At 46.3% G+C, this 18,109-nt stretch overlaps 5 protein-coding genes across 5 annotated transcripts; 3 read left to right on the forward strand and 2 right to left on the reverse strand.

The window, feature by feature from the left end:
* Positions 1-107: 107 nt before the first annotated feature.
* Positions 108-1,122, reverse strand: KD926_002651 (SDR family oxidoreductase; the record flags this gene model as incomplete). The annotated part of the gene is made up of 3 exons (XM_053094351.1): positions 108-203; positions 267-792; positions 845-1,122. 3 exons carry the CDS (start codon positions 1,120-1,122, stop codon positions 108-110), a joined length of 900 nt encoding a protein of 299 aa, XP_052950878.1.
* Positions 1,123-2,079: 957 nt separating this feature from the next.
* On the reverse strand, positions 2,080-4,870 carry KD926_002652 (uncharacterized protein; the record flags this gene model as incomplete). The annotated part of the gene is made up of 4 exons (XM_053094352.1): positions 2,080-2,469; positions 3,370-3,425; positions 3,489-4,413; positions 4,472-4,870. 4 exons carry the CDS (start codon positions 4,868-4,870, stop codon positions 2,080-2,082), a joined length of 1,770 nt encoding a protein of 589 aa, XP_052950879.1.
* A 1,931-nt stretch (positions 4,871-6,801) lies between these two features.
* On the forward strand, positions 6,802-10,770 carry KD926_002653 (uncharacterized protein; the record flags this gene model as incomplete). Its single annotated transcript, XM_053094353.1, has 8 exons — positions 6,802-6,922; positions 6,977-7,057; positions 7,109-7,177; positions 7,301-8,237; positions 8,296-8,717; positions 8,857-9,052; positions 9,706-10,181; positions 10,241-10,770. The coding sequence occupies 8 exons, from the start codon at positions 6,802-6,804 to the stop codon at positions 10,768-10,770; spliced, it is 2,832 nt and encodes a 943-aa protein (XP_052950880.1).
* A 2,616-nt stretch (positions 10,771-13,386) lies between these two features.
* KD926_002654 (aromatic alcohol reductase) lies at positions 13,387-14,336 on the forward strand (the record flags this gene model as incomplete). Its single annotated transcript, XM_053094354.1, has 2 exons — positions 13,387-13,413; positions 13,467-14,336. The coding sequence occupies 2 exons, from the start codon at positions 13,387-13,389 to the stop codon at positions 14,334-14,336; spliced, it is 897 nt and encodes a 298-aa protein (XP_052950881.1).
* A 1,564-nt stretch (positions 14,337-15,900) lies between these two features.
* On the forward strand, positions 15,901-17,259 carry KD926_002655 (fungal specific transcription factor domain-containing protein; the record flags this gene model as incomplete). Its single annotated transcript, XM_053094355.1, has 3 exons — positions 15,901-16,046; positions 16,099-16,605; positions 16,665-17,259. 3 exons carry the CDS (start codon positions 15,901-15,903, stop codon positions 17,257-17,259), a joined length of 1,248 nt encoding a protein of 415 aa, XP_052950882.1.
* Between the last annotated feature and the right edge of the window lie 850 nt (positions 17,260-18,109).

The following is an 18,109-nucleotide window of genomic DNA, read 5'->3' on the forward strand; positions in this document are numbered from 1 at the left end:
CCGGAGAACAAATCGACGAAACAAATAAAAAAAAGAAAGCAGACAGAAACAACTGTAGAAAGACCGAGACAGGGTTGCTTTCACAAAGCATATGAAAGCGAGGGCTATTACTTTGCCTTTCGGCGATCTTGTACCGCCTCCTCTGAAGCGTAGATCAAGTTCTTTACGTCAGGCAATTTAGCGACACGAGGCATAAGAATGTCCTATGTATGAGTTAGCGACCGACAAGAAAGAAATATTAGTGTTGACGGGCAAGGAGGTCATACCCAGACAGTTGACCAGCCAAATGTAGATGCTAACCAGGTCACAAGAGCGCCCCCTCCAGACCAGAGATGCTTTTTGGGATTAGATCGGATCGCGTTGTTTACAACGACCTCAGCATACGCATTAACCTCCATGGCGTTTCCCTCAACCTCGCTTCCGGCCAATGCTGGCTCAATCAAATCTTTGGCAGGATAATAAAGGGAATTTTCAGGCAAAACTGGTTTGCTTGACAGATTGTCGAAAAAGCGCGTCTTTATTGCGCCAGTGTTGACAAGGATTGCACGGACTCCCCAAGGAGAGAGCTCAATGCGTAGTTGATCGGTGATCATAGCGACTGCAGCTTTACTAGCATTGTACAAGCCTTGCCATGGGAACGGCATTTTGCCAAGCACAGACCCAATGTTAATGATAGTCCCTTTCGAAGCGATCAAAAGAGGCGCAAAGGCTTGGGTCACGGCCACGACAGCGAAGACGTTCACATCGAACATTTTCTTCGCTACTGACATATCTGAGTCCAACAGAGGCATGCTGTAACCTATTAGGTTGTTAGCTTACAACCTATCTCAGGGAATTGATATACCGTTTCGAACTCAACTTGCCTGCACCGGAGTTGTTAACTAAGAAATCCAAATGACCACCAGTTGCGGCCTTGACAGTCAACACAGCTTGTCTGATTGAGACTTCGTCCGTGACATCGAGTTGTAAGATGTCGAGACCCATGTATTTGAGATGTTCAACCTTAGCAAGATTGCGGGCACTGGCGAAGACGCGAAAGCCCCTTTTGTGAAAGCTTTTGGCCAGGGCATCACCTATTCCGCCTTCGCTGCAACCTGTAATAAGAATGGTTTTCTGGACCATAGTCGCGGTCAATGAATGAGACTAGGGTTGATCTCTTAAAAAGTCCTGAAATTATGCTGCCAGGAGAATAGCTGCCTTCTTGAGGGACCCCTGAAGGGACTTTGTATCAACTGGTGTATTATTCTTCCGTATATTAGTAATCTTGAAATCGACGTGGTGACGATAACAGTTAACTATCGATTCTAGCGCCTGCTTACAAACGTTAAGTTAAAAGTTAACTACGACTCGGGTCGGGCTGATTACGCAACATGTCCGTTTGCCTCTGGCATTTATTCCACGTTCACGCATTTCCACTTTTCTTCGCCCGTTGGAATGGGCCATTAAATTATTGAATCAGAGGGTCTAAGTCTTGAATTCACGGTGGAACAAACTCTGTTTGAGCCTTTTAGGCATATATTGGAAACGGCTATGAAGCATGTAACATATTCCGACGGACTGAATGATGATACCTTAGAAACCTAATCCAGTGACAGTCGACCTTGATTTAAACAAGATACATCGAGACCCATTTCTGGTTTTGCATGGAATTTCTCATTGGATGGGCTATCTTAAGTTAAGATGTACAGTCGAATGCTTCTTGTGGCACCATACTTTGCTAAATAGTGATATAATGCACAGAGAAGTTCATTGGATGGTGGTAGACTTCGGCAGGACCCATGGGTACGTACCCATATTGGTGTAAACAAGACAGAGATTTGGACCCAAAACCCATCCCATCGATGGGTTTTATATGGCTACCCATGGGTCTTGCCGAAGTCTACTACCATCTAATGAACTTCTCTGTGCATTATATCACTATTTAGCAAAGTATGGTGCCACAAGAAAGTCCGTCAGAATATGTTACACGGTCAAAAGTGCACAGTACTCGCCGCCCTCGGTGGAAAGAGCCTTGTCGCAAAATTCAGCACTAGAAGGAAGGGAGATACAGTCTAAGACTAGTTTAAGGTCGTTGTTGGTTTAATCGCGGATTTCAGCGGCGGAGCTAGAATCCTTATAATCGAAGACGGCGTTCGCGCCTAGACTGCGAACAAGGTCGAGGTTGTGAGGTGAACAGGTTGTGAGCACGGTATAGCCGGAGAGCTTAACGAATTGGATCGCTAGGGTACCGGTCGCGGAGGAACCACCATAGATAAGAATAGGAGTAGAAGTGGCATCTTTGAAAGGCTGAGTGGAAAGATCAAGGCCCAATATCTGGTAAAAAGACTGGCCAATAGTCTGGATATCTGCTCCTAGGGCGGCAGCTTCCTGGAAGCTCATATTGTCTAGGATCTTCATCTGAAGATCCCCTTTCACGACAATATACTCGGCAAAAGCACCATCTCTCCCCGTGGCAGTCAAGGATACATCCTGGATCCTTGGTCAATGTAATCCCGATGACAGATTATCAATATAGTCCCGTTCAAATCCATTATGTATGTCTGTTGGGCATCCTAGGGGATCTATTACGAATCATCCCGGTTGTTCCATGATCAATACCTTCAGGGATCCTAGGAAAATTGAGTTATCCCGAGAGCCGATTCCAAATCCCCACAGCTAGTCTATAATTGAATGACGAAGTCTCCACCCATTTGCTTTCCTAGGTCAAGTCGGTCTAGCGATGCATCCACAACAAGTACTAGTCGTCCCCCTACCTATGGACTTCAAGGATACTATATCTTCTGCACATAGCCTTTCAAGATCAGTACCAACTCGCCTGTCTCACCGGCACTGATCTCGACAATATAAAACAAATCATCATGCTGAAATATGACAGGCAGTGACTAGCCTACAGTCTCAAACTTCATTTGCCCTTTGCTAGCCCGGACCCCTCGGTGGATAACTTACCATCAATCCTCTTTAACTTCTCACACAGCTTTACCTAAAGGTTTTCTTCAGGCTAACGGCCTGAAAATGATGCTATCTGGACTTAGCATCGAGTCTAAATATGGAAACTGACCAGAACACTGGGTCGGATCGTTCCTTGCACAACATGTTCAAGATCGTATTTTTGATAAGGGTATAGACACACCGTTGTAATTTACCGTTATTGATTCTTCGTTTCAGAAAGCCCAATGGTGAGGTGAATTGGTAAATTAGGTTATCTTATCGGAAATAATAAAACTATCAAAGCCAGTCTTCTGCGTTCTTCAAATAAACAATGCATTACTGGCAGGCATATGGCCATGGCGTGTGAAATTAATATCCAAGGAGGTTGGTTGTGTTCATGGAATTTCATGGTATAGTTGAAAACTGCAGGGCTTTCTCTACGTCCCCGCGTTGAAAACCAGGCGTGCGACCCAGGCAAACTCCCCTGCTGATTAATGCTATAAAAGTCAGAATACTCTATCGGCTAATATAGCGGGGGGCGAAAATACTTAGTATAAGACGAGCGACATCAATGATGGTCTGCGTCGATGAGCCTTTCGTTGGGTTATCAGTAGGCAAAAGCAGAAGCAACTCTTTATCCCGAAGAAATTCTTCCAGATCATGCAAGTCGAACCAGTCCCCTTCTAGATCCTCTTGTAGATCAGACGCAACCAGGGCTAAAGGGTCCTCAACTATGTCCCATCTTCGATGAGAATAGGAAGGGAGGCCCTCGCTTTGGGCTTGCAGCGAAGACGGCCCTAGATAATGAGTTCCTGCACCGCCCAAGCTGAACAGGGGCACTCTTTCCCATCCTTCTAATGACTTTCGGTTTAATATAGCGTCTAGTTCTGCTTTCGCGTAAGACGCCACGGTTTCGCGATCCAGCATACTTAGAATTAACCCAAATGGCCTTTGGAGTTGTTCCAGCCCAATGGCCTGGTTAGATAAAGCCAGATATGACTGGTAGAGGGCTTCCATGTTCAGTCTTTCAATGAATTCGGACAGTCCTATGAAAGAATTTGCCGATGAACTGACTGTAGGTGGAATACCAGAACCAGTGAAATGAGGCCTGTCGTGATCCACAAACGCAGGGAGAGAGGTACTGGGTAGCGAACGCGTCGTCGTTGCAAGGTGTGAAGACAGGGACGAGTCTTCCTGTTCTTCGGTTTGTGAAGGTTCATCAGGAATCCGTACCCTGCTGTCAGGGCTTGCTTCGGATGCTAATGAAAGAAAGGTCTTCATAGTATCACGTAGACTCACTGTCAGGCCAGAATAAGACTCTAGCACCCCAGAGTCAACTAATTGCTCACTGAATGATAGAACAGTAGAGCTCATGCTTTCCAAAATAGTTTCCAGGTGGGAAATGCGATTTCCTAGGTCTTTGATGGTCGCTTGCTGGCGAGTGCGATACGCACGTTGTGCTAGGCGAAGCTGCGTGCGACGGCGCTGTCGTTCGGTCAATGCATATCCATGGTTGGTATGGGTCGGCCTATATACTACAAACCTCATCAGGACCGTCATTTGGTGATTTCATGACAGTTTCGCGCGGTTTTCCAGGTTCTTGGATTGACGAAGCACCCGTCTTAGTTTGCAGTCCCTGGAATTTCACAGACCGCCGAGGTGTCGATTTGAAGCGAGAAGACTTCGCTGTTTTTTGGTGGTGAGAATGGTCCGCGGGGACTGCGTCGCTAGGCAAGCATGATTCTTGATTTTGAGGGGTTTCTGAGATATATGATTCGGGCGGAGGATAGGAGCGGGTCGAAAGCCGAGAGGTGATATCGGAGGCTGCCCTGTCCTGTATGGGTGGGTAGTTTCGGGCGGATGTCGGAGCATTTTGGTTGACATCTTCCCAGCGGAAGAGAGGCAGGTCGCCAAAAGACTGGAGTGGCCATGACTGGTCCATGATGCGGGCGGTGGGCAGAATAGAGTGATACGAAGGAAGAATAGTCCGCGACCCAGGAACAAATGGAGCCTGTACTGGGACTAAAATCAGCTGATAGACCGATTGAAGAACTCAAGAGTCAAAGAGTCAAGAGTCATAATTCAAGATTAGGGGGGCGTTCTACCAGTCTTCAGAGTCGTTAAAGTTCAGTCGGAATGATCACTCATCATTCCGATTATGTAAGATTCTGATCCGTGGGAGGATCAACCTGGAAGAGAGCGAAGAACATTGCAGAGACTGATTCTTGCACAAGATCCTTTAAGAGATAAATTCTCAATATCAAGAGTAGTAACTAAGTCGACGCGAACGTATAGTACAAGCATTGCAAGCCAGTTGGCGACTCCGTGAGACGGGTGTATCACTGGCTACATTACTCGATGGCCTATTGAACTAAATGTACATTGGATAAAAAGTTTGAAGTATATGGAAGTATTTTTCTTGCCGTGGCGACGTAACGAATTTCGTTCCGCGTTGGTCACTGTGAAGCTTCAAAATACATACTGGTGGCAGAATATACAATCAAGGATCGTAAACACATAATCAATAGATTCCTACCAACCAGATGACTGCAGATGTGTTCACGAAGGCTCTCCCAATTCAAAAATACCGAGAATTTGTGAAGAAGCTCAGATTTGGTCAACATCAAGGATCTTATTCATGACTAAATTGGGTATATGCAGCGTTTAACTTCAACATTGACTACTAAAAGGGTATGTCAACCGTATATGACCGCTAGTCACATAGGAGACCTTCCTATTCCGGATATCGGTATTGGTAACTACCGATCCCCGAGGATTATACAGATTTTTCTGATATTTCTACGGTTCAAAAGTTATGTCTCTTCTAGCTGCCTTTTTAGGCTAGATTGATTATCATTCTTCATGTATTTAAACCACCGTTTGCAGCTAGATTGAAAGAATCAGACCATTATTCGATATTCCTAAAGGTACATTACTAAGCAATTACGCCTAGAGAGACGGCCCACATCATATTTCTACCAATGCAGACACACCGCTGGATGCGGAAATGAAGTAGACTAACATTTCCAGCCCCGCTCTTAAATTTTCTCTGGATTGTTTCATCGGCTCCTACGTCATAAGAAATGATTCAAAGTACAGTTCAGACTTATGAATGGTAAACTCGGCCACATAGAATCAAAGTTATGCCGGGAGTTACTCAGCTATTCGTCTCCACTTCCCCAACGGCCATTCGGGGTCTCCAAATTATCCCCAAATATCTCCAAAATCGACAAGATTTTTGACCAACGCCTCTTACACAGTCAATGTCGGGACTCAAGGGCAGAAATAATCACTGGAATAGCTTTATGTTATCTTGCTCCATTGAGAAGCCATCCTGCTCATTGCTCGTACTAGTGAGGTTGCAGTAGAAAGAACTCGTGCCTCAGGCAACATTCCACGATACCGAATCGCCAATTTCAAACGACAATCTCCACCGCCACCTCGAGGAATCTTCCATGACCTAAGTCGATAGCTGATATCTCGAACCCATTTTGTTCCCGTCGCCGGATAATCGCTCCATTGTGTCGAGCTTGGACTGTTCAATGTCGTCCCCTAATAGTCCCGTAGCAGCACCGGTGGACACGAAAGAGTACTCCTGTTCTTTTTGCCACCGGGAATTTCGGCGATTAGAGCATTTGCAACGGCACACGAGAAGACGTCTGTTCAATTCTGGAGTCATACTAAAGAACGAAAGCTAACAGTATAGCTAAGATACTCATGAAAAGCCCTTCACCTGTTCCTGTGGAGATGCCTTTTCGCGGCGGGATCTGCTCAGGCGTCATGAACGCATGGCGCATGGTCTTTTCAATAACGTATCCTATCGATCACTCAATGGGGCTGCATCGACCGGTTTACGATCACATCTTGCAGATAATGGGCGTTCACCCTACGGCGAACCTAGTCGCCGTATGGAGCAGAATGTCAGGTCCACCAGGCATCTCCCACCGACACACTCCGGGGAGTGGCCCCAAATCAGAGCCCAACAAGGTTTCGTGTATGTATAGATTCCCACCATACTATGAATGAATAATTTCACAATCATAGAGAGTTTTGCCAACATGCTATAGACCTGAAATAACACCCCGCTCTGGTCGTTTTGCGGAACTCGATAAATTACTTGGACCAGATGGTAAGCGCTTGCCCAACAGCAGCTGAGGAATGAGTTAACACTTCTGTCAAGGTGGCGGCCCATTCAGAGAGAGTGCCGACGATGACCATGTCGTTCCTCTTGGTGATGCTTATCATACTGGTAATCGGGAGACTATACAAGCTCCGCGCCAGCAACCTACAATACTTCCTACCCCACCGGTAGCTTTAGGTTGATTACCCTTGTTTCGTCACTCGCAAGGTGTGAGTTAATACGTAAACCTAGGGGCCCAGATTGTTCCTTATGTTTCTCATCCAATTGTGACCGACTGCCAAAGAGAACGACTGCTTTGGTCACTGGACGGGAAATTACCCCAGGGTGTCATATTCCCTTCAAGTGACGCTCTAACCCGATTTCTCGCTGGGTACTTCACTGGGTTTTATCCTCATATGCCCTTTACACACGCCCCAACATTTAAGCTTGAGTCATGCTCACCTCAACTCTCTCTAGCTATCCTAGCTCTCGGTGCTGCCAATCGCTACGAGCTTTCCTCGGCAATAAAGATATTTTATCTATCGAAGGCTTTACTGACGGACCACCAACGCCTACGAGATTATGCCGCGATGCAGAAATTGGCGAGCTCGGGAGGAAGAAACTTTCATCCGAAGACTGACTACCTGGATGAGTTACGTTGTCTACTTTGCCTGAGCTGGTTTTCCACGTGGCAGAAAGATAATCATCTAAGGGGCGAATCCTTAATGCTTCGTGGAGTATTAGCACAAACTCTGAGGTTGAGTGGTCTGGAGGAAGTTGCTCAGTACCAAGTGTCTTGGGACACGTGGGCCCAACTTGAATCAGCCAGACGAACGAAATTACTTGCATTCTGTTTCTTGAACCTTCAAAGTATTGCGTTCGACTTGCCACCGATTATATGGAGTCACGAGTTCAAACTACTGCTGCCATGTACCTGCCCCGAGTGGACCGCGCCCGATTCGACTACCTGGAATCTTCTCAGGGACAATCTGCCTTGTAGACAGGGCAATTTCCAGGATGCATTGTTAGGACTACTCAATGCAGATCAGGAAACTACCGAACAGTGTATCCCAACCCCGGTTGCTAACTATGTGCTTTTACATGGCTTGATCCAAGGCATTACATGGAGTCACACATTCCCCAAAACCTTGGGCCGCAAACCATTCCCTGACGATGCAACTCTGTTCAAGTGAGACTTCAACTTTCTTAACAGCTACAAATGGACAATCATATTAACACCATGTTAGAAACGCCCTACGTCGATGGACGATCTTCTGGCAGCGGACCCCAGAGTCCAACCTAGAGCCACTAGATCCAAATGGGCCCTTGCCATTTACCTCCAGCGCTTTATTGAGTCTTGCGTATATTCGTGACTGCTCCTGCGCTACCAATATAGGCTCACGTAACATTCAATCCTGGAACCCTTCTGGTATTGCCGAAATTATTTGCACACTTCCCCCCGGTAATGCCGATTGGAACGAATCACTCGCGGCGCAGCACGCCAGTCATATATTGGGTATACTAACAAACCTTGGGATTCAATATGTGAAAAATAACCAGGCACTGGTTTGGAATATCGAAGCCGCGTTATGTGGGTTCGAGTGTGCTGTCTTCCTGGAGAAATGGTTGAGGGGGCTTCAGCATACCATTGGAGACAGGCCGTTGTCTGGTATGTAACATCTTCTGATTCTGCTTCCCAGTCACTTGGGGACCGTTTTCACTACTTGCTACGGTCCTGATCTTGATGGCTTCATGTTCACCCACCCATTCCGAACGCCAGGATGCTAACGTTGATAAAATTCCTACAGAACCCGAGCAGATTCTTTTACAGTGGATCCGGGACATCATAAACGAGAGTCTTATGTCAATAGACAATAACCACGACACAAGCAACCCATCTCAGATCAATGGTCTAGCCGATCGAGTTGTCGAAGTCTGGTCAGATATCATGAGGGGTAATTCGCCCTGGGAATTTATCAGTATGCTTGGTGATGCCCTGGTCGAGTATGGGAAACTCTCTCACATAGTTTAACCTCGCAATGATGAAATAGATTAGTTACCCAATCGGGGTCTACCTCGCGGATAACTAGAACTACTTTAATGCCAACTGTGTACACTGTACCTTAAGCGAGTAAGGTACAGGCCCGCTCTATAATGAGCTTACAAATAATCTTTTAGGCGAACAGTACTTCTGTCACGTTGTTAATCAAATACAAGCTCTACAGAAGACTGTGGCCAGCATAGCTTCCAAGAGCCGAAAGTGGGGCATTTTCTCCAAACCTTATTCCCCAAACTCAAATACCCACTTTTCGTAGTCCTTGACCCCGGCTGGGCTTCACGATATCTCTGACAAAGATTATTGGCCATTTGGTAATTTCTTGCACCTCGATTGTGCCATTTTTGTGGGACTATAGTTTGGAGATGAATCGGCCCGATTCCATCGGGGACTTTGGAGCACAACCTAAATGAAGGGATAGTTCTATTTATCAATCATGACATGAGAGCTGCCAGAAAACTATAAATACATTGTCAAGAGCGAAGAGATCGAGATTCGATCCAAGAATAAAGACTTCTCAACTACACTTCTCAAATATCTTTGGAACTTGAGCCTTTCCACTCACAATGTCTCAAACCGTCATCCGTCTCAACGGTTCTAGAACCTCCATTCGCAACCTCCATGCTCTCAAGGAGGCGATCCCGCAGCCCACCAAGCACGAGGTTCTCATAAAAGTTCACGCTGCCTCCTTGAACTTCCGTGACATCGCAATCGCTACATCTCAGTACCCTTTCCCAGCAAAAGATGATGTTATTCCCGGCTCCGATGCGGCCGGCGTGGTCACCAAGGTCGGCGAGGGTGTTAAGAATGTGGCCGTGGGCGACCACGTCATCGGCACTTTCGATTTGACCAACCTCTTCGGTCAACAGATGAACTGGTTGAATGGTCAGGGTGGACCTATTGATGGCGTGCTGCGTGAATACGTGTGTATTCCGGCGGCGTCTGTCGTGCAGGTTCCGAAGGACTCGCCGCAGAGCTTCTATGAATGGTCCTCCCTGGTTTGTACTGGTGTGACGGCTTGGAATGCCCTGTATGCAAATGTTCCGCTTAAGCCTGGTCAAACTGTCTTAGCTTTAGGTAGGTTTCTCGTTGACTTTCTTGTGGCATTCGAGAGTATGTTTACTGATTGCGAGTAGGAACTGGAGGTGTCTCTATCACCGGTTTGATTCTTGCCAAGGCGGCCGGTGCAACAACAATCATCACATCCTCGAGTGACGAGAAGCTCAAGTTTGTGCAGGAGAAATACGGCGTCGATCATGTCATCAACTACAAGAAGCACCCTGAATGGTCCAAGGAGGCTCTTCGTCTGACCAATGGCGCCGGTGTCGATTATATCCTTGAGAACGGTGGATCAGGCACCATCGCGGAGAGTTTGAACGCCGTGAAAATGGGCGGAAATGTTTCTATCATTGGTTTCCTCTCTGCTGCGGATCAATCGAAGATGCCGGATGTTGCTGGTATGGCGCTTGCTAAGGGAGCCGTGGTTCGTGGTATTGTCGTTGGTTCTACTCAGCTTCTCCAGGAGGTTACAAACTTTGTGGCGACCAAGGGGCTGAGGTTGCCTATTGACAGGGTGTTTGAGTTTAACGAGAAGTCTGTCATTGAGGCTTATGGGTACCTAGCGTCTGGATCTCAGATTGGCAAGGTTTGCATCAAGGTGGCGTAATAGGGTTCTTCCTTTTTTGTTTTCGTTTGAATATAAGCATCACAGGTGCTGCAAATGATAAGTCACCCTAGATTAGTTTAGGCTGAATGAACAAGTTGGAATGATCATGTCAGCAAGAGAGATTTCTATGTAATACACCCAATGTTAACAATCTAAGCCGCTCACGCATACACTCTGCAAACATCGAACTGCTCTAGCTTCTGACAAGAAAATGTCACATCGAAGCCAAGAACTTTTGTCCGTAACACCGAAAGACCTCTAGCATTGAACTAGCCGTTCTTCGTCAAAGTATCCCACTGGAACCAACCGATAATTAATAAGTAAAGCTTGGGATGTAAAATTGCACATGTAGTGATCGTGATATTCTGTTTTGTCATCCTCATATTCACTTTCACGGTTGAATTTACGTGGGGTAGACAGCTGCAGATCGCGTTCTTTTCTAGGCACCAATTGTGCTATGTAATTGGCGATGTAGCCTTCAGCTGGCGCGTAGTTGATAGCGGCCATTGGCCATGAACGCCCAGTATCTGTGCGCCTGCCGGCTGCGTTGTTCAAGCAATCTTGAGCGTTGCCATTGAATCGTCAGGGGGTAACTTGAAACCAATATCACATCAATAGGTCATCCTTGCCGAAAAATGATTTATTCTACCCAAAATCCAACGTTCCGACAGATCTCCGAATTGGCTTCTTTGGCGTCCTAAAAAGCTCAGTTCCTTTTTATCGCGACTGGCTTCAGGAGTCCGACAATTCAGATAATATGCACCGCTCTCCATATTTCAACGACGAATATACCGTCGGATAGATTTCCAGTTCCAGCGAAGAGCTGGTTGTCGCTATGGCCGTTCTAGACGAGGAACACGGGATCCCTCAGACCATCCCCGAAGAAGACACAAATTCGTATCATTTAGGCAGCATCGGTGATCACAAAATTGCGATGACTTGTCTACTATCCGGCCAAATAGGCATGGCTCCTTCTGTCATCGCAGCTGAAACTATGCGACGGACTTTCAAAAGCTTGAAAGTAACTCTTTCTGTCAGCACGGGTGGTGGTGTCCCAGGTACGAAAAAAGACATTCGCTTAGGTGACGTCGTGGTTAGCTAGCTATCCGAACGGAATTTATCCTGGGGTGGTACAGTTTGAGTATGGAAAATTGAAAGGTGACGGGCTCATAGAAAGGAAAGAGTGGTTTTGTGCGCCACCTCGAAATTTCTTAGGTGCTATCAACATACTTAGGGCGTACCACTCCAGACCCAAGAATCCCGTCAACATGTCGGCCATTATTGAGAGACTGGGAGCAGCGTATGAGTATCCTCCAGAAAGCGATGCCCTCGATCTACTGTATAGATCGGAATATGAGCATTCTTCTCATGATGATATTTGTGACGAATGTGATAAAGAAGCACTATGCTCAGGAAATCCCGACGATATTCATCTAAGCCAAATGTGCACTATGGAAACATCGCATCTGGGAGCATGACAATCATGAGTGCAACTGAAAAAGACAAGATCAACCGGCGCTATGATGATCTTTTTCTTAGATACACAAGCGGCCGGGGTATCTTACAATCTCCCATGTATTGCTATCCGAGGCATAAGCGATTACTCGGACTCGCACACGAATCACCGATGGCGGAAGCGTACGATAGCCGCGGCATCGGCATATGCCAAGGAACTTTTATCCTTGATGGAACCTTACAAAGTGGATGTTTCGCTTCCTGTTGAGCCTTGGTTGCTTCTGAATCGCGGTAAGTGATTGTGAAAATAGCACGTTCATCATGTCGCCACGCTTCTGATGTTTCATAGGAATTTCGCAAATTACGACACGACCCAATGCAAAATGACTCAAGGGCCAACATTCAGTCAAGAGTTTTGAAGGTATCATTTCTCCCATGATGCGTTTCATATACCTTCGGCTAAGGCTTGTCCAGCTTCATCAGCAGAACAACTTAGAGACTTGTTCTTGTAGTTCGAGATATGATTAAAGCTCATGAGAGATATTTAACCTTTTTCGTCATCAAACGTGCCAGCTCTCAAAGGTTTAGATTTATAATAATGCAAGCAGCTCATATATTTCATAATGAGCCTCGCAATCGCGTTGGCTGTGGTCGTTGTGTGGATTTGAAATTAAATGTCAGCGGAAGTCCATGAAGTTGCGGGCCAATTCCGCGGGCGGCTTTTCGATATCCTTTGCATAAAGCGGGCCGATTCATAAAACGGGGTGTATAATGTAAATTAGAGTTTGTCCGGGTATTTTGAGTTTCTCGGGAGCAACCAGTGCCGGACGAACTAAACCACATGCGGCAACTACTGTCCCGGCTGGGTGGCTGCGAAAGCCAAGTGAGTCTAAATAAGAGATGTGATGTGCTATTCGATCATACCTAGCTCACTAAGCTCATTTTTAAGTGTTTCTATAGATTCGGAATTGCTTCCGCTACGGACAAATTCTGTCTGACGCCACTGTGCTCCCTGGATTAGTCCATCAGAGAGGATTCCTATAAAGGATGCGATGAACGACCGATAATACTAACCTCAACTCTATCCGCCTCTCGATCTTGAGTTCTCCGATATTAATCGAGCATTTCCACTCCTCACAACCTTCAACTATCACTGCCATCATGTCTCCAAAGGTCGCACTTGCAGGAGTAGGTGCATCTCACCCCCAATTCACTGAGCTCAACGACTAATATCAGCATAGGCCAGCGGAAACCTGGGCCCTGCCGTCCTTGAACAGCTTCTGGATGCGGGCTTTGATGTAACCGTTCTCACCCGGGAGAACAAAAACAGCAAATTTGACAGTCGCGCCAAAGTCACACAAGTGGACTACAACTCTTTGGAGTCATTGACTTCCGCCCTGACTGGCCAGGATGTGGTCGTGAATACTCTTGGCGCAGGAACCATCCCTCGTGAAGTCCACCTCAGACTCGTCGATGCTGCCGTCGCCGCCAAAGTCCAGCGATTTATTCCTTCCGAATTCGGATCTGATACGACAAACCCCAAGGCCGCCAAGCTCCCTGTTTACGGCGACAAAGTTGCCGTGCAGCAACACCTCAAGGCAGCGTCTGAGAAATCGGGTGACACTTTCACGTACACCTTATTAATCAACGGGCCTTTCATGGACTGGGGCCTGAAGACCGGCTTCTTGCTGAATCTGGCTGGCCCAGAGGCGGAGTTGTATGACGGCGGAGACCGGAAGATCAGCGCCACGACGCTTGCAGGCGTGGGCAAGGGAATTGCTGGAGTCGTTCGGAACCTAGACGCTACCAAGAACCGCACGGTTTATGTTCGCGAAGCCGAAATAACCCAGAATCAGTTGCTGGAGCTCTCGCAGAAACAATTGGCTACGAAAGTCATCACTACCGACCAGCTGGAGAAGAATGCTTTCGCGGAACTACAGAAACCGAGCCCGAATTTGGACGTTTTTGCCCTTAATCTGATCAAACGCACCATTTTTGGTGATGGATACGGCTCTCAATTCCCTGCAGAAAATCTGTCCAATGATCTTCTAGGGTTGGGTTCACTGAATGAAGCGGAGGTTAAGGATATTGTTCTGCAGCATAGTCAGTAGCCCTGCAGTGTGGAGAATATATTTAGCACATGTCAGCGTTTAAATCCCAAATGATCGGCATTTTTGAAAGTCTTCGGACTCATCATTGTAACAAGGACATGGTATAGTTATTTAAAGCTCGAAATTTAGTAACTCAAAATCTGCACTTGTGCCCCTATATTTGCTTGTCTTCTACGTGCACAGTATTCAGTATTCTTATGTGATGCATAAATCCGCAAGTTTTATGCATGATCAGAGCTTAATGTAGCGGAATTAAGTGGCAGTGCCAAGGCACCTTACCAGGTATAGACTAGCCTGATATAACCCACTGACGCCATTATGATTAATCAGATTATCGCCGAGTTGAGACCGACCAGTCTCATGTCACTTCTGGGTTTCAAGACACGTTGACATAATTGCAATAATACCATTTGACGGTGAATAATATTTTATTAGAGTCCCGCCATCTGAAAAGTGAATCTGTCACCGGAATGTCCAGAGCTTCCTCTCCATATCCACTATGGCACATGTAGAAGCTGTATGAGAAAACCCGTATCCAATTCTTTTTTGTTGAAGACCAATTTGATTTCGATATTTACTGACATGCAAATGGAACGAGACAGCCGGAAATTACTGGCAAGCGTCAGCATCCCGATTCTTTTTCAAACTCTCGATGGCCTAGAGAACAATCGTCTGAAGTATCTAGTGCAAAATCTGTGGAGTACAGCAACCTCTCCCACCCACCTTGAATGGCGGCCCACAATTCGAGGGGCAACCAATTTCTGACAACGAGACAATAGTTCAGATATTCAAAGATCCATCGACAGGGTCAACAGACTCAATTCTCTGGTATCTAATGATAGGGCGGATGGAGAGGAAGAATGTGCGTGACTCACTACCAAATCTCATGATAATGTGGTTAACATAATCCAGTGAATGAGCAGAATCTTGCACGTAGGTGATTATCCTGCTAAAGAAGCGTTCACAGAAGGTCTAATTTGAGAAAGACGGGAATTTTGACTTCCCACTCCTTCTTGCCCCAGGATTCGCTAAGCCAAGGGTTCAACCAACGATCCTGCAGAAGGTTTCGCAAATGATGCAAGAGATGGATCCTAGTCGCACTTTCTTTGAGTCTGGTGTTCAGGAAATAATGCCGACGACACGAGCATCAATACGTCTATCACCCTACGAAGAAGTACGGAACATTCTTGAAGGGTACCTGCTACATTTCAATTCAATATTTCCCTTGTTCCAAGAAAACACGCTGAGAAGACTTGTCTCGCGGCTCTATACACAACAGGAAGCCCTTGATTCAGGTTCAAAAGCCTGTGGATATGCGATCATTGCAGTGGGATATAAATTACAGTTGTGGGACACGACAAACACGAATAAGGTGGCTGCTGCTGCCTGGATGTATTTCAACGCAGCAATGCGGCTTATACCGGACATCTCAGTGATTGGAGACAGAGCAGAAAGCAACCTTAGAAATATTCAAGCTTTGAGTATTATGGCAAGTTTACCAGCTCTCGTCAAATATCGTGTTGCTTGCTTACATGGGCTTTAGTCAATATTTTTACAAGGGTCAATGCAATTCAACGATGCACCAAAGGTTCTTGCCAATGCAATTCGGCAGGCAAATGATTTTGACCTGAATCGAAATCCCCCAAGCAGTGGAGTCTGCCCGATAGAGGCTCAACAAACTCGCCAAGTCTTATACGTTCTAGACAAAGAGTGCGTGCATCACATCCATACAGAGTTGACTCGAAGAACTCACTAAAACCAGGTTTTCTTTGCACTCGGGCCTACCGCCGATGATTCGAATGAGCCACCAAGCAGCTGACCCTATACAGCACGGAAATGAAGACGCTGGTGATGTTCTAAGATATTTTTATTCCCTTGCAACAATGGAAGAGGAAATATACGAAGAGCTATATTCAGCAACAGCTCAAGAAAGACCTGGAATGGATCTTCTCGACGCCTCCTTCAAACTGGAACGAAAGCTTCGAACGTGGAGAAACGAATTATCATTTGATACAAGCTACACCGATGGCTTATCTTCACAATCTAACCAAGCCATTCTCTTATCACTGATGTTCAACAACTGTCTCATTACAATACATCGACTACCAGCTATCCATTGTCCAAAAACAGGGCTTTATTCGTGCCATGCGGGTTCTAATTCTGAGATTGCCGGTTGGATTGACTTGGCAAAGAAAATTCGCACAGAGGCCGCTTTATCGTGCATTGAGTCAGTGCAAAAATTAAAAGTTGATGGTCCCTGGCCTTTTTGGTAAGCAACAAAACGCGTAGGAATAGGTCTCTGAACTAACCTCGGTGGTCAATCATTAGGTTACTACCCTCACCTATCATTGTCAGCCTTATCCTTCTGCTTACAACTATTATATACGACCCCGAGACTTCTCTGGCGAGCCAAATTGTGGATAGCATCAATTCAGGAGTGGAGTTGATGCGAATGCTGAACGATAAATCATGTGGGGAGTTCATGCAAATGCTCAGAATAGCAGCGGGTACTGCAAATATAGCACGCAAGCTTCAGCAAAGAAGCCAAGACGATATTGCAGCTCGGAAGATAGCGCAAGTCGCACTTGAGAACGCTGTAATGGAGCTTCGCCGCGGTATGCGGCCAAGAAATCGAAATCAACTATCACAGCAGCCAAGATCATCTAAAAAGCCACCTGATAGGATGCCTGAGCGTGAAGAATTACATTACGACACTGCAAGCGCACAGCCATTTAGGGATGATACTACTGGCATTCAAATGAGCACAGTCCAACTGGACCCATGGCAGTCGCTATCTTCGATTGGAGAATTGGATCCTTCGCCCAGCGCTTGCGATTGGAGCACAGGTAATAGTGCTACCTCTGGACTGTCAGAGCCAATTATCTGGGAGGATTTTATCTCGAGTACCTCAACTCTGACATAAAATATCAAACAAACGTCTTGTTAAATCCATTTACGTTGAAGAGGTTGCAATCATTGAAAAGGGCACTTTTACTTCCTGTAGTAGTGGGAAATGTGATTCTAAATATGACGCCGAAACTTGCCCATTCCATTTCCGTTGCTTATTGCCAGAGTCAGTTATGGGCATAATGCAACGATGTACCTCGCTTGGAAAGCCCATAGTTCATTCTATTAAGCAAATCTTGCCAAAATTGGAACGGCAATAGAATGGCGAGTACAGCTTGCGTGAATGATAAGGGTCTGATTGATAAAAGTAGTGTGGTAGGTCTTTAGCCGGCCCGGCCGAGGCGGGGATCTGCACGGCCCACTTCCGCCCCGCCGGTCTCGGCAACTCGCCTATTATGTGATCACAATTCCCCCTTCTCCAACCGGAAGCGCGTTGTTTTTCTACAACCCAGTTGCGGAGTTCAGAATGAATCCTAGGTTCGTTGGTAGAACAGTACACCAAGTCTCCTATCAGGAACTCAAACAGGACATGGTTTCTTCTTTCAACCCTCGGGCACGGACTTTCAACATATGCGACTGTAGAAACGCTGCACGCGAGAAAGGCATGACACGACACAAGATAAAGGGCTCACGCACCATACCTACTACTTATGCTCTGTCAGAACAAAACATGAGAAATTTGTTGACGGACTCATTCGCGCTCCCAAATTGAAAAATTAGGGGCCAAGAGCCACAGCCTCGTGGCCTCGTGACTTGCAGGGATTGAATCACGGGGGTTTTTGTAATTTCATGTGGCCGCGGTAGATGACTAAAACCGCTTATATCATCGCCTTGCTTGACCAGATCGATCATGCAACCGCATTGAT

Source organism: Aspergillus affinis, assembly GCF_023601865.1.
Source record: "Aspergillus affinis strain CMG 70 chromosome Unknown NODE_159_length_67791_cov_88_172254, whole genome shotgun sequence".
Lineage (NCBI taxonomy): Eukaryota > Fungi > Ascomycota > Eurotiomycetes > Eurotiales > Aspergillaceae > Aspergillus > Aspergillus affinis.